Source organism: Astatotilapia calliptera, chromosome 8, assembly GCF_964374335.1.
Source record: "Astatotilapia calliptera chromosome 8, fAstCal68.1, whole genome shotgun sequence".
Taxonomy (NCBI): Eukaryota; Metazoa; Chordata; class Actinopteri; order Cichliformes; family Cichlidae; genus Astatotilapia; species Astatotilapia calliptera.
The window spans coordinates 14,554,153-14,569,368 of NC_137429.1; the positions used below are offsets into that span (position 1 = coordinate 14,554,153).

Below are 15,216 nucleotides of genomic sequence, written 5' to 3' on the forward strand. Positions count from 1 at the left end.
TTGTGGGATCCTTCCGTCTTTCTGGGGACAAAAAAGCCAGCCTGCATGATGCAAATTAACACAATTTAAGATGAAACATGTGAAAAACAGAAAGGTCAATGAATCTGCAGTTATAACTGAAGAAATGAGACGAAACATGGTTTAGATTCAGATATGATGATTTGTGTCACAATAACACGAGAGCTGTGCAACCAGTTCAAACACACTGGTGTGAGCCACTAGAGAAATAACAGAAAAAAGTAATCTTGCTGTACCGCTGTGTTTGGGTTTTTAATTGAGCATGAGAATCAGTGTTTCTGATAGATTGAGATAAAGTCCCATCTAAACTGTCTGTTTGTTCATGACTCATCATTATAATAAAGGATTAGTGTAAGGAAATAAACTAAAAAGGTTGAACAAATGCACAGGCAGGAACGAGTGGAAAATGAACACATTAGCATGCAAACTTGCTGTAATTATACCTGTTCACACACTACAAATATTAATTGCAGTGAGTGCTTAAATGTATTCAAAAACATGTAGTGAACAGTGATGTGGGAATGTGAGAGAAATAAGGTTGGTCATGCAGGCTGCTTCTCTCCAAATGATTTAGAGTGTGTTGTGTGCAGCTCTGTGTGTGTGTGTCTAATCTTACCTTAACCTGTCCAACGTAGGCGTGTTTCTGCTCCTCAATGACAGTGAGGTTCACTGGCAGGGAAGTATCGAACAGCGGGTCGTTGTCATTAACGTCAGTCACCACAATGCTCACCGTCGCTGTAGACGTCTACACACACACACACAAACGACTGTAAGTGTTTAGTTCAAAGACTCTAATTATTGTACAAACCGTTATTTTTTTAAATGATGATTATCAGAAACTAAAACTGAATCACGACATTTCAAAGACTGTGTTTTTTTTAACCATCTTATTCTATGTGTCCCTTTTGCTAACATCGTCTTATATAATTAACTAAAGAGTTGCAATCAGGCCCTGGCTGCCATATCCCTTTGTGCTAGTAAGAACTGTTCACTCTATAAATAGATTTAAAAACTGCTCACTGTTGGTCCACTTGTTCTCTCTCTCTCGATGTAAAAGGTCTGTTTGTTTTAACCCTTTACACCCTGGAAGTATTGCTGTGTGACATTTATGGTGAAAATAGGTAGCAGCCACTTCCTATCTAACACATTGCCAGTACTGTGTTGGACCTCCTTTTGCATTCAAAACTGCCTTAATTCTTCATGGTATAGATTCAACAAGATGCTGGAAACATGCCTCAGAGACTCAGTTGCTGCACAGCCAATCTCCCATTCCACCACATTACACCAGCCACTGGCTATTTGAACACAGTGAACTCATTTTCATGTTCAAGATGAGATCATTTGAGCTTTGTGACATAATGTGCTGTCCTGCTGGAAGCAGACATCAGAAGATTGGACACTTACTGGGACGGACATGGTCAGCAACGATTCTCATGGCCTTTAAATGATGCTCAGTTGGTAGTAAGGGGTCTAAAGTGTGTCAAGACAATATCACCTACACCATTACACCATCAGCACAGCTTGAACTATTGCTGTCATGCTGTTTATGCCAAAGTTGAACCGTCTGAATGGCTCAGCAGAAACTGAGAATCATGAGACATGGCAATGTTTTTCCGGGGCGATCGTGGCTCAAGCCTTGTAATCGGAAGGTTGCCGGTTCGAGCCCCGGTTCCGACAGTCTCGATCGTTGTGTCTTTGGGCAAGACACTTGACCCGTTGCCTACTGGTGGTGGTCAGAGGGCCCAATGGCGCCAGTGTCCGGCAGCCTCGCCGACTACAAGAAGGTCAACACAGTGTTCAGCCCACTGCATCTCTTGCAGACGAGCTTAACAACTTCTATGCTCGTTTTGACGCAGACAACAGAGAGCAGATCCTCTACCCTCAGGAGGACAGTGAGGCTGCAACTCTAACTCTGAAAACAGAAGCTGTGAGATGGACCTTTAAAAAGGTAAATCCTCACAAAGCTCCAGGACCAGACGGCATCCCAGGCCGGCTACTCAGAGTATGTGCAGACGAGCTGGCAGAGGTGTTCACCAACATCTTCAACCTCTCCCTGAGGCAGTCAGTGGTCCCCACGTCCCTCAATGCATCCACCATCATTCCCGTTCCCAAAAAATCAGTGGTCTCCTGTCTGAATGACTACCGTCCTGTTGCACTGACATCCGTCATCATGAAGTGCCTGGAGCGGCTGGTCAAAGGTCATATCTGCTCCTCCCTCCCTGACACACTGGACCCTCTTCAGTTTGCCTATCAGACAAACAGAGCCACAGAGGATGCCATCGCCCTGGCAACGCACACCACCCTCACTCACCTGGAGAAAGGGAATACATATGCAAGGATGCTCTTCATCGACTACAGCTCGGCATTTAACACCATCATCCCCTCAAAATTGCCACGAAGCTCGTCGACCTTGGGGTGGGAACACCGATCTGCAGATGGATTCTAAACTTCCTCACAAACAGGCCCCAGGTGGTGAGAGTTGGTAAGCACACCTCCTCATCACTCATCCTAAACACAGGCACGCCACAGGGTTGTGTGCTTAGCCCCCTCCTATATTCCCTGTTCACACACGACTGTGTTGCTAAACAAGAGTCCAACATCATCATCAAGTTTGCGGATGACACAACCATCATAGGCCTCATCACAGACAACGATGAGACGGCCTATAGAGAGGAGGTGATGGCGCTGTACGAGTGGTGCCTGGAAAATAACCTGACTCTCAACATCAGCAAAACTAGAGAGATGATAGTGGACTACCGGGAACGACCAGTCAGAGAACACCAGCCCATCCACATCAACGGTGTCAAGGTCGAAAGGGTCAGCAGCTTCAAGTTCCTTGGAGTCAACATCACTGAGGACTTCTCCTGGACCCTTCACACAGACACTGCTATCAGGAAAGCTCGCCAGCGGCTTTACTTCCTGAGGAGGCTGAGGAAGTTTAGCACGAATGCCAACATCACCTCAAATTTTTACAGGTGTGCAATTGAGAGCTTGCTGACGAGCTGCATCACAGTTTGGTACGGAAGCTGCTCTGCCAGCAGCCGTAAATCACTACAGAGGGTGTTGAAGGCAGCAGAGCACATTCAGGACATTTATCTCCAGCGATGCCTCCGTAAAGCACACAGCATCATCAAGGACCACAGCCACCCAGCACATCAGCTGTTCTCCTTGTTACCATCTGGCAGACGTTACAGGAGCCTGTCTGCTCGGACTACAAGACTTAAAAACAGTTTTTACCACCAAGCCATACGACACCTCAACCACAACACTTAAACACACACAACACAGCACTCAGAAGCTACCCTGCAGCTTCACAAGTACTCTGTTTAATCTGCACTGGTCACTCCACTTTATTGTCATTGATATTTATATTTAAAAGTGCAATACTGTAATTTTCTGCTGCTCATTCCTGTGCAATATCCCATCTGCCCTCCCGTCATATTTCTTTTCAAGATTTTCTTATTTAATCACTAGTGTACATATATTTATATTTATAGATACTGTACATATATATTTAGTCATCTTTTCTCTTTTACCATGTCTCTCTAATATTTTGCTCCTTACTATTTTTCTATTTTCTTTATTATTTTATTTTGTTTTATTATATTTTCTCCTACTGTATCATGCTGCTTAGTGACTGCTGCTCGTCAAACACATTTCATTGCAATGTTGACCCTGTGCTAACTTGCATATGACAAATAAAACTGAAAACTGTCAGTGCGCCCCAGGGTGGCTGTGGCTACAATGTAGCTTGCCATCACCAGTGTGTGAATGTGTGTGTGAATGGGTGGATGACTGGATGTGTAAAGCGCTTTGGGGTCCTTAAGGACTAGTAATGCGCTGTACAAATACAGGCCATTTACCATTTACCATTTAATCCCTTTAAATAATGAGGGTTTGTGCTTTCAGAAGATCACTGTGAATGAGGCAGTGGCATTCAAAACACAGTGTCAGACTTTTCACTTGGCTTGAATATAGGCCAGTCAGTGTTAAATGAATAATTAAGAGTGAAATGTGGGGGCAGACAAGGGTTAAAGAGGGGCTGCTTTCAGACTGAATTCAGGTAAGTGTGGTTTAAAAAACCCCTGCATGCTAATTTAAAAGGGCTTTTGGCCCTGCTATAAAAAACTTGAACTAAGAAAAATAAATAAAATGAATCTGAATGTTTGCCTTTAGATTCTAGGAATGAAAAATGTGTCAGCAAAACAGATGACGGATGGAGTGTGATCTAAACCTGATTGCGAATGAGAGGGAGAAAAGTGTCTAAGATGGTAAATAAAATCAACCGAAACAAACCTGAGGCTTTGATGTATATTTGTACGGGTTTGAAGGGGAAAATGTGTTTTACAGAACATTATAAGCAAATGTAATTTGTCTTAGGCTTTATCAGACTGTGTAACCAAGAAAGAGTCAGAGAGGGAGAGGCCGTAGCTGATTAGTAGGGGTGCAACGATATTCGTATCGATATTGAACCGTTCGATACAGTGCTTTCGGTTCGGTACGCATATGTATCGAACAATACAACATTTGTAATTTATTTTATCAACTTTCCTTCTGACGATGCTGTCTTTGTTGAGCGCTCAGTGAATCTGCGCTCGACTACTCCGCCTAGGCTGCACTGTCGAGCGCAGATCCACTGAGCGCTCAACACAGACAGCATTGTCAGAAGGAAGAGCGCAGGGCAAGCTAGCGAGACAGAAGTTAAGCTCTCCTTGCAACATGGCAAATTGAACCTCCCCCACCCTCATTCAGATCTGGCGTTTGGAATTATTTTGGTTTTCATGTGACGTATGACCCTGAAGGTAAGCGAGTCATGGACTAAAGTAAAACAGTATGTTGGATGTGCCATGCAATGCTCAATTACATGGGTGGGAGCTAGTGTGTTAGCGCAGTTAGCTCGTTAACGTGTTGGCCGTGTTGTGGCGTTAATGTCATTTCAACGAGATTAACACTGACAGCACTAGTGGGAACACAACGAATATGACTGCACATTTACTCCGACATCATCCTAGTGCAAAGACAAGTGGAGGCAGACAAAAACAACAAGCAGGCATGCTACAAACTTACCCGAGTCATTTAGACAGCCGTTAGCACATGATTCTCCTTATGGGGACCTGATATGTTTAATAAGCTGCTGAGAATATAGCCCAGAAGAAGCGCATAGTATAGCTTTTATTTTGGAAAGATAATAAACTCTCTTTTCCAAAGATGAGTGATTCCTCAATCAGATACAGGGCTCGCAATATCGCTAGCCCGACGTCCCGGGGCTAGCGATTTTTCCAGTCGGGCTACCAAAATCTATCTCTGCCCTGCCCGTCGGCCTATCGTAGAAGGAAAAATATATGTCAATGCTTTTGCATTCTTTCTGAAATGTAGCTGGGTAATTATGTCATTGGCATCGGTGAGCAACTGTCAATATGTGACATATTGAAATCGCGTTTGAATTTGCGCTTGTTTTTTGCTTTCACTTTGCAATCGCGCGAATTGTGTATAGAGAGCGACAGCACTGATTGGTGAGTGATGATAATTTGTGCACCAATTCCTCTGACATCGTCTTATCAGTCGTTAGCTTACTACGCAAACATGACGAGTGAAATCTCCCGCAGCAAGTTTAAACATGTGAGAGGTTAATCGCGCAGAGAATTGCTGAGCGTATGTGAGTGCAATTCTCAGGATATATATTTTAGTTCTGCTGAGCCAAATAAGACAGGTCAGGGTGAAGAAGTGACAGCCAAAGAAAAGCTTACCACAAAACGGAAAAGTTATGACAAATCAGACTATAAGGCAAAAAGAAAGTGCAGCTTTATGGTTTCATGGACAAAAGAATTTCTGTGGCTGCGATATGACGAGGGTTAGGGTTAAATTTAAAAACTGTACTTTTGAGTTAAAATATATATTTAGAATTTTAATAAATGACAAATTAAAAAGGCATGAACATTTTTTGTATTGAAAAAATATCGAACCGTGACACCAAAGTATCGAACCGAACGGAACCGTGAATTTTGTGTATCGTTGCACCCCTACTGATTAGATGTCACCAATTTCTTAATTTGACTTTCATGAGTGGAAGAAAGAGAGTCATCCAATATTTGACTTTTAAAGAATGGAATTGGGAGGAAGAAGGGCTCACCAGTTTATATCAGTGGGATTAGAAGAACAGAGGCAGTATGTGTGGGCCTGTGTGTGGGGAGAGTGACAATCTCAGAGGTGACAACGGCCTATTGAGGCTGACAGGGAACATTGGTGATGCAAGTGATCTAAGGTTAAAGACTCACACCTGACAAAACTGTTTATCTGCATGGCAGTGTATGTAAAGCAGAGAGAGCTATGACACAATGAAAGGCGGTCTGTGAGCAACACTGTCAAACACACATACGGACACAAAAGAAAGGGATGGAGTAAGGTTCATTTCGCCTTGGCAGCTCTGAGAACATCGCTTTTAAATACCCGCGCACCTCAGAGTTTATTATTTCACAGACACGGTGGCCATCTGCCATATTTTAGCAATCACCCCACCGGAGAACGCTGCATTTTTAAGGGTTTAGCTATATTATTTTTAGTGGTCCGCCAATGCAATGTCACAGCTGATAACTGACAACACTGCAGTTCTTCGGAATTGCTAAAACACTAAATCACATTCTCCGAGCCAAATGCTCAGTGTGTTGAACCCAGTTATTGAATCAGTCACTCAGCAGAACCTGACTTACACACAATCTGCAGATCTTATTTGTTCCACTTTCAAAATCTTAAACACGCTCGGCGCCTAAGAACATTTTTTTTGCTGTGTGATGTGCTCGTAATGAACGATGGCAACCAGGCAGAAGTTAAACACAATTAAGCAAAGTTGTTCACACTTGCTGCTAATGATGCAATGAAACCAACATAAGACAGCAGGGTGTACAAGCTGAATACTTGAATTCTCACTAACAATCAAGAGTGCAAGGAAGATGGTGAGAAGAACGAGATCAAGAACTGTTTATTTATCTGAAATTGGAGAAACTGTGGTAGATTAGTGTTCCTGTTTAATGACCAATGAAAGCAGGACGAAGAGTGCAGACTTTAAGCAGGTTTATTTTATGGCGCCAGTAATCAGAAGACTCAGGGCACAGAACAGGTAACTCCCAGCACGACGCTCTCGGTGTTGAAACAGTCCTTCAAAACAACAGCATGAAGTACAGAAGGATGGAGGTGTGAAGGAATCAACAGGGTCAGCATTTCATTTATTGACTGTGTCCTCCAGCACAACAGGATACGCACATGAAGTGAGTATACAGAGAATCCTTAGAGGAAGGATTAAAGATCAGATCAAAGGCTGTCTTCTGGCCCGACCCACAACAAAGACCTGATGCTGACTTGCTGCTGACTTTGATTTTGCAGAAGATACATTTAGTGTATAGTAATGTGCCTTTGCATTCTGAATAGAAAAGCGCTAAATCCCCCACACATTTACAGCAATACTACTTGCCTGTAATAATCAGATGAAAAAGCATTTGCTGCATTATAAACAAAGCTTTGCTGGAGCTACTGTATATGCCTCTGACCTTGTGTTTCCCATGTTTTAATCCAGTGTGTAATGAAAGGTCAAAAGTAGTTTTAGTTTTGGCTACGTGTACAATGTGAAAACACTGATTTTGAGTACAGATATAAAAGTACTTTGAGGAGACTGTTAGATATTGCAGGTAACACATAGATTGATGACTATTTTTATAAGACACAGGAAAGCTTATTGTAATGCTGTCCTCTAGTATGCTGAAAAAATATCAATAAATCAGCTACAATTCACGCATACAGTGCATACATCTGTGTAAATAATCATTCTGTACATTCGATAATTTTTAATCCTACAACTGTTTACAACTTGCATAGTTCCCATTTCTGTATAGCTGTATATCTCAGATTTCTGTAAAGTTATTTATTTCATATTCTGTATAGTTTTTCATATTTATATCCTGTTCATAGCCTGTTCCTTGAATGTTTTATTCAGACTCCTTTTTTAAATCCGCCATCGCTGTTGTTCTAGTTTTTGGTTTTTGTTGCATTTTCTTACTCTATTTTTACATATAAGTAAAACTTGACTGAATGTAGATTGAAAAGGAGTACTGAGTCTTCAATAAATCTGTCTTAGCAACTGAAGAGATTAATGTTGCACATGTATAAGAAAGATTTGCAGAATGTTGCAAGTACAGGCCGACTTATTTTTTTAGCAAGTACAAGTCCATGCTACAGTCTGTAATTTACGTCTGCTGTTAGGTGATTGCAAGGCAACATAAATGCATTATATGTCACACATTATTTAGGTTTTTTGGATGTAAACTATGTTGTTGTCATGAAAATAAAATAATATGACACTTTTATAAGGTTTTCTAGGTACATACAGTAAATGCTACAAATGGGTCATTTTAGCACATTAGTAGGCGGTTGCTAGGCAACGTGATGACATTATAATGTGCAATAAAGGTAAGAATCTTCCGGAGCCTGAGATGTACTTGTGTGTACTACAGATCATATAGGAGGCATTTTCACACAGACAGTATGACACCTCGCAAATATTTTACTTGCCCCAAAGTTACATCTGCGCGGAAAAGAAGACGAGATGGTGGATGTGAGAAGAATGAGCACGTTGTTAGTTTCTCGTCTTTTCTAGGGATTTAAAAGTCTGACCTTGTCTGTTCCATACACATAATAATTAAGTCTTCACATTCATTAACGTAGCAGCGCTAATCCAGACAGGATTTATTTACTAATGCAATGACACAGTCCAACGCGGGCCATTTGCTGACAGTTTCTGTGGCATCCCACAATGCACACCGTCCTTACAGTAAAGCTGGTTTACTGCACCAACTTGTAGGGTCCTCAGTCTGTGGCAGCATGATGGATTCACTGGCCAAATAGCCAATTAGGCACTTTGTAGCCTGACACTCTCACAACAGGACATTTAATAATATAGGACACAAACGTGTGCGTGTGTATGTGCGCCCATATGAAGACAACCCAAGGCCTTCCAGGTGATTCTGATTAATGGGCCTGTATAAGGCAACTACACTCCAATCTCCTCTTCTCCTTTTTCCCCATTTCTTTCTTTCCTTGTCTTCCTTTCAGTTTCTCCCTGTAGCTGATATCATTCCCCTCTTGTATACCCTCTCTTTCTCTCTCCATTCACAATCCTATACTCTTTTACTCTCACTCAAAACATAATGGAGTGTCAAGCAGACAAATGTCCAAACTACTTTTATCCATTTTCTGACTTCTGGACCCTTGGGATACAAAGATAATACACTAATTGCCAAGGTCCAGAGAGCAATAGACTAACTACATGGTTGCATGAGCAAGAGTCTGTGTAATATCACTTTAGCACAAATCCACCGTTAGGGCAGCACCAGCACAATGAGTACCTCTCACTCCCACTTGCCGTTTCCCTCCATATTCCATAATAAAAAAGGTCACAGCATTATAATCAGCATTTTCTCCACAGTGGGATCTTAAACTTTACCTTTTGTTTTAATTGATGTGTGTGTGTGTGTACCTGTTTAAACATCTTTGTGAGGACCAAAACCTGGCATGCCACTATACTTTTGAGGACTTGTCGGGACCAAATGCCAGTCCTCATGAATCTGAGGGCATTTTGAGGCTCAAAATGTGGTTTTAGGCTTAGGGATACAGTTAGGTTATGGTTATGGTTAAAGTAAGGGGCTAAGGAAAGCATTTTATCAATTCAATATCAGGTTTCCTTAATAAGACGTAGAACGGCAAGACCATCATGCAGATGGTGCAGCTTTCATTTAAAATCATTTTACACAATACCTCCACAGAAACAATGACAGTGTTGCTGAATTGTGTACATGAAAAATGCTGTAAATAGTTAACAAATAAGAAAACAAAGACAAGAAGAAACTGCAAGGTTAATGCCAGGCTTCTGTCTCACGTCTGCACAGCTAAACGTTCGTGGTGTGAAGAAAGTCAGATTATCGGGAACAAAACACACCTTCTATCTATTATCAGAAAAGTATGTGAGGGGGTTTTAGTGAAGCGTTTGAGGTCAATGCAAATGTCAAAAAGAATTCATCTTCTCTCAGCTTGATCATAAAGTCTGACAGTGAAAGAAGGATGTTAAGCGGTAAGGTTTCTAGCACCCAAACATCACCAGTATGTGCAACTAATTGCCTGTGTTGATTAACTTACATTTAACCTCCTGAGACCCTAACTCTTCCACAGCATGCATTTTTAATTTCTCTTTGATATTTGAGCATATTGGGACCCGATGAATGTAAAAACAAAGAATTACCAGATTATTTTTTTACCTAATTTTTGTTTCTAAGAAAAATGAGGGCGACATATGAGGATATTCATTTTAAATTGTGATAGAACAGTAGCAGTATGTTGTTGTTGTTTTTTACCAGGCTATATGTATACAGTGCTTCTGCTGTAAAGACAGGTCAAAAAAAGCATAAATTATGATTCAGTAAAAACGACCTACTTTCTATGAAAAGTGTCGTGCGGAAGGTTCGCAATGCATTAAAATTTCAATCACCATACTTGAACTTGCAACATAGCAGTTCAAATTGAATCCCTCATGCTTCAGGCCTCCTGAGTGTGAAACCAAACTGATGGATAATCTTAAAAGTTGTCAGACAAAGCAAACATAAAACCTGCTAGAAGAGGAACTTAACAGCAAACAGTTAGCATTCTGTTGCCCTCTTTGGTTTCAAGCATATTTTAAGTTGGACTCTGTGTGCTCTTTGCATTCTGTTATGCATTTCAAATACTCACCATCATTGTAAATTGGCTTTCAGTAAGAAAGAAATGAAATGATATTACTGGGACTGTGTGCTTAGAAGGGCTTTTGGATGCCAATGTAACCGAAAAGCACAAAAGCGTTCCACCAACACCAAAACATCAAGTTCTTTGGATGGTGTTACTGAAGAGTATCAGTGTGAAAAAACATAGGCAGCGTGTGGACACACCATCGTAGTGTTTGAATCATACTAACAATGTGGTTTAACACACTTGGTATTTATAAAAAGCTATCGGCAGCCAGCTAAAACACATTATTCTGCCTTTCCTGGCATATAGGCCATTTTATTCTATTAACATTTTTTGAGCCTGCAGGCTCAATAAATGTAGACATTCATTTCTTTACAGTCAGTTGCTATAAATAGATTTTAGCTTTTTGTTATTATTACTGTGACTAAATGACAGGTAATTAAAACAATTCTAATAGCCCTCTTTCTCAGATAACACCACATCTGTTGTTTGTGGAGCTTCATTGTGAAGGATGGAGAATTCTCTCCTGGAGCTCCTCACTTCTCCTCTGGGGGTTTTGAGACAACTCGAGTAAAACAACAAGTAAATATCCATATGACACAGAAGAGTTTCTTACTCCTTCTGGGTGTCCGTCTGAGGCTGTCACCACCAGGGTGTAATAATCCAGAGTCTCCCTGTCCAGAGGTTTGTCCAGAACCAAATAGCCTGAACTGGAGAGAGAACAAAACACACAGAGTTCGTGTTAACCCTTCAGGCAAAAGAACAGGAAAAATAAAAAGATGATGAAAGACTGTGCAAACCATGGTGAAACTGCATACTGTAGTTTAGTAAAAAAAAAAAAAAGAGTTAAAAAAAAAGTTTAAATTCAAAAAGTCTTGATTGACTTTTTACTTTAACCCTAGTGATATATATACATGTAACTGCATTAAAACTTTAACTCCCACAAGTGTATTTTTTCTGTGAATATGGGTATTTAAGTAATGCAGAGTGTGCCTCCTACTCACTTAACTGGTCAAGGGTGATGACTTGACCTGTTTTGTTATCATGAATTAACACAAAACTAGAAAGGTGAAAGACCAGCATCTTGAATTTTTATGTCTGAGTAAAAATGATCAGATCATCTGTTTCTGTGCAACTTGTCTGAATATTCTGATCAATCAAAACCAGGAAAATGTTTGATTTTAGCCTTGGTTTACTTTTTTTTAATTTTCCAGTAACGATTTAGATAATGACTGAAGTGTTTTTAATTTGAACCTCTTAAATGTGTTAGAAACCATCTGAACTGTAGTGTGTATCAGGATGTGTGCATGTGCTGATGCACGGGAAAAGTTGTGTGTCTGTGTGCGCAGAAGAGTTGCCCACAGAGAAAAAGATGTAGAGCTTTTTTTCTAATAAAAAGCAGTCCATGTTTAAATGTGTAGGTTCGCTCACACACAGTCTAGTTTTTTCATATGAACAACGCATTTTCTTCAGAAATCTCCAGTGTACATAAATTCCATAAAGACCTCGCATACACTTCAAACCTAAAGCCTAGATATGTTTTAAAATTTATTATTATTATCAGTAGTATCAGTAATAGTATTATTAAAAGTAAAAATAGGACGGCAACCTCCTTGCAACCAACTATTTGCCAGACTTTGAGCAACCCTCGATCTCTGGTCTAATGTGATTTTCTGTGTAGACAGCAACAGATTTGCAGTTTTCACCATTTTATCACAGTGAATCACTGCACCAAAGATGCTCTGAATATTGCAACTGCCAGCAAATGCTCTCAGATCTGGTCCCTGTCTTTGAAGCAACTATTTCAAAATGCATGGTTTCCAATCACTGTTTTCCTTGTGTACCTGCATTAGTTGGTGATTGTAAATTGGCCATAGGTTTGATGTCCAGGGTATACCCTGCCTCTTGAGGTAGGGCAAAAAGGCTCCAATCCCCAGTGAAAATGGATGGACAAATCCTAAAATATATATGTAGGAGTGCCTATATCCATCCACAGCTAAAGCACAGAGTGAAAATCAGACTTGTTCTTGATGATTCAGATTTACAAATGAGGCTTTATAAATCAGACAAAATGAACGCGTATGCACATTTCTGCTATACAGAGGGGTTTTTTCTTCATCTGGCTCCTGTTTGGTTATCCTCGTAAAGTGCACTTAAGCTGCACTCCTAAAACCACACAAAACAAATGAAAAGTTAAAAAAAAAATCACTCCCTCCCACGCCACCATATGTTATATGTTATATTATACTTGCACAGTGGAAAAAGAACAACTGGACGCTTCCTCCCATGGAGCCATAATAATGAAAACAGAGCGGAGACACTGAAATATCTGGCATTCATTGGAAGATTTTACCATGTCAGAAACAACCCACCAAATATCCCCAGAATGCAGAAATGAAGTCTTTGCTTAATTTTAATTTGTACTGTGAAAATCTTCTAAGCAATCAGCTCCTTTCCTCACACTTATTTTGTGATTTTAATTCCTCATGTCTCTCTTCCTGGTGATTTCTAATACTAACATTTTGCTCTTCATTTTCCCCTCCATGCCCTCTTCTCTTATCTTCTTTTCCAACCACTCATTCTCACCCACACCCCCCCCCCCCAATCTGTATAATTCTGCACCAGCTGGGGTTGTTCTTTCACAATACAACCCTCCAGAAATTTAGACAGGATCTTACCCCCAGCTTCAGAAATGCATTTTTAATGAGAAATAAATGAATTAATACAACAAAAGCCATCAGAGTCTGCGTGTCTTTGAATGTGGTGAATGTGTGCTTGTGTGAGTGTATGTGTGTGTCTTTGCAAGAGCCGTGGTGACGTCCAAGACCTGCATGACCAATTTTTATAAGGAAGCATATTCCCTCATTACATTACTGATTACGAGCAAATTGATTCGTATACAGTTTTATGAATTTGGGTTAATCGGAATACAGACCCACCCACTCCATGACATGCTGGTCAGTCACAGGAGCTCGTTCAGTGAGAGACTGAGATTACCGAAAAGCACCACTGAACGACACAGGAAATCATTCCTGCCTGTGGCCATCTCCCTGTACAACGCATCCACTTAACACACTGTTTGCTGCTACAACTACACATGTTTCTTTTCCAACTATTTATTTATGAGTGACTTATGTATGTATGTATGTATGTATATATTGTACTATTCTTAGTTAGTGTATTGTCTGTCTTGTCTTAATGTTGGTTTAAAATGGAGCACTGTAACAAAAAATAATTTCCCCCAGGGATCAATAAAGTATTCTGATTCTGATTCTGATTCTGAGACAAATTCTCAGAGATAGAGATTAGAGTTATATTTAATTAATTTTTTGTTTTAATTCAAAGTTTGCATTAATTAATGTGAAAGTTATAAGCATCAAGGAATATTCCATGAGGCACGGAGTTTAAATAATCTGTTTGTACATGCATTATGTTTTTATATTGGCTGTGTACACTGTGATCTGATGGAATTGACACACAGCCAAGGCCTTTCTGTTCTGGGAATTTAATGCCTCATTTTCACATTTAGGGCAAAGGGGCAAAAAAGAAAAATAAAATATGTCAGAGTAGTGTGAGGAGGGGAAAAGCTTCTTTTAATTTCAAAAAGTCAAGTCAGTTTATATATGTAGAGCATTTGTGGTGCAGATGTTCAGATGTTGAGTAACGTGGTTTAAAGAAACGCTTGGAGCTGAGTTAGAGTTTTGTGAGTGGATCATATTGCCAGCTGTTGATTAGCTTACAAGCATTTCACTTTTAAAAGAAGTTACAAGGGAAACAATAAATTTTTACTGTGGTACTGTAAATCTGCACTGCTGCTGATTATCTAGACACACCTGTTCAACAAAGGCTTCTGCTTGAGTATCAAAACACCACATGGACAAGCCACAACTGCAGTGTACAGAAATAGAACAGGTAGTATGTGGTTACCTGTCCCAGAAAAACTCTTAAAATGAACAAATATACATTTTATATGAATACATTGGTAGAAATTTGGACTGCATTTGAATATTGGGGCCATGTTTCCCCTCTAATGGATATTATGATTACAGCCTTGATTCACATTTATTTTCTTTGTTTACTTAACTTAAAGTCTTGATGTAAAGAAATAGGTCAAAAAAATCTCGATGATGTGGGTTTTGTATTTACTTCTACGTTACATTCAAAATGTCAAACAAGGTGTGTTAGAAATGTGACCACTAACCATGTTATGTTGACTAGTCAGTAATACTGGTTGTGTGACATTCATAAGATCAAGTGACCCAATCACAGAGGCCGAGAGGCTGGTCTGTGACCATCTGGCAACCACTTTTCACTAGGGAAAATGTGCATTTTCCAACCAGTTAGAAACATTTTCTTGAGATTGCAATGTTACACTTTTTCAAGTTGTACTGCTATTGGTCTCTGAGTTAGTATTTGTAAAAAAAACAAGAATAACTA

The 15,216-nt window shown here is 40.1% G+C and overlaps 1 protein-coding gene across 1 annotated transcript in view; it reads right to left on the bottom strand.

Moving 5' to 3' along the window:
- LOC113019379 (protocadherin-15-like) overlaps positions 1-15,216 on the bottom strand; it is a 229,357-nt gene that overhangs the window by 105,547 nt on the left and 108,594 nt on the right. Inside the window, exons 19-20 of the mRNA XM_080305485.1 lie at positions 11,396-11,489; positions 635-763 (exon numbers count right to left, since the gene is read on the bottom strand). Coding sequence (XP_080161611.1) covers positions 635-763; positions 11,396-11,489 — 223 coding nt within the window. The remainder of the gene's footprint in view (positions 1-634; positions 764-11,395; positions 11,490-15,216) is intronic.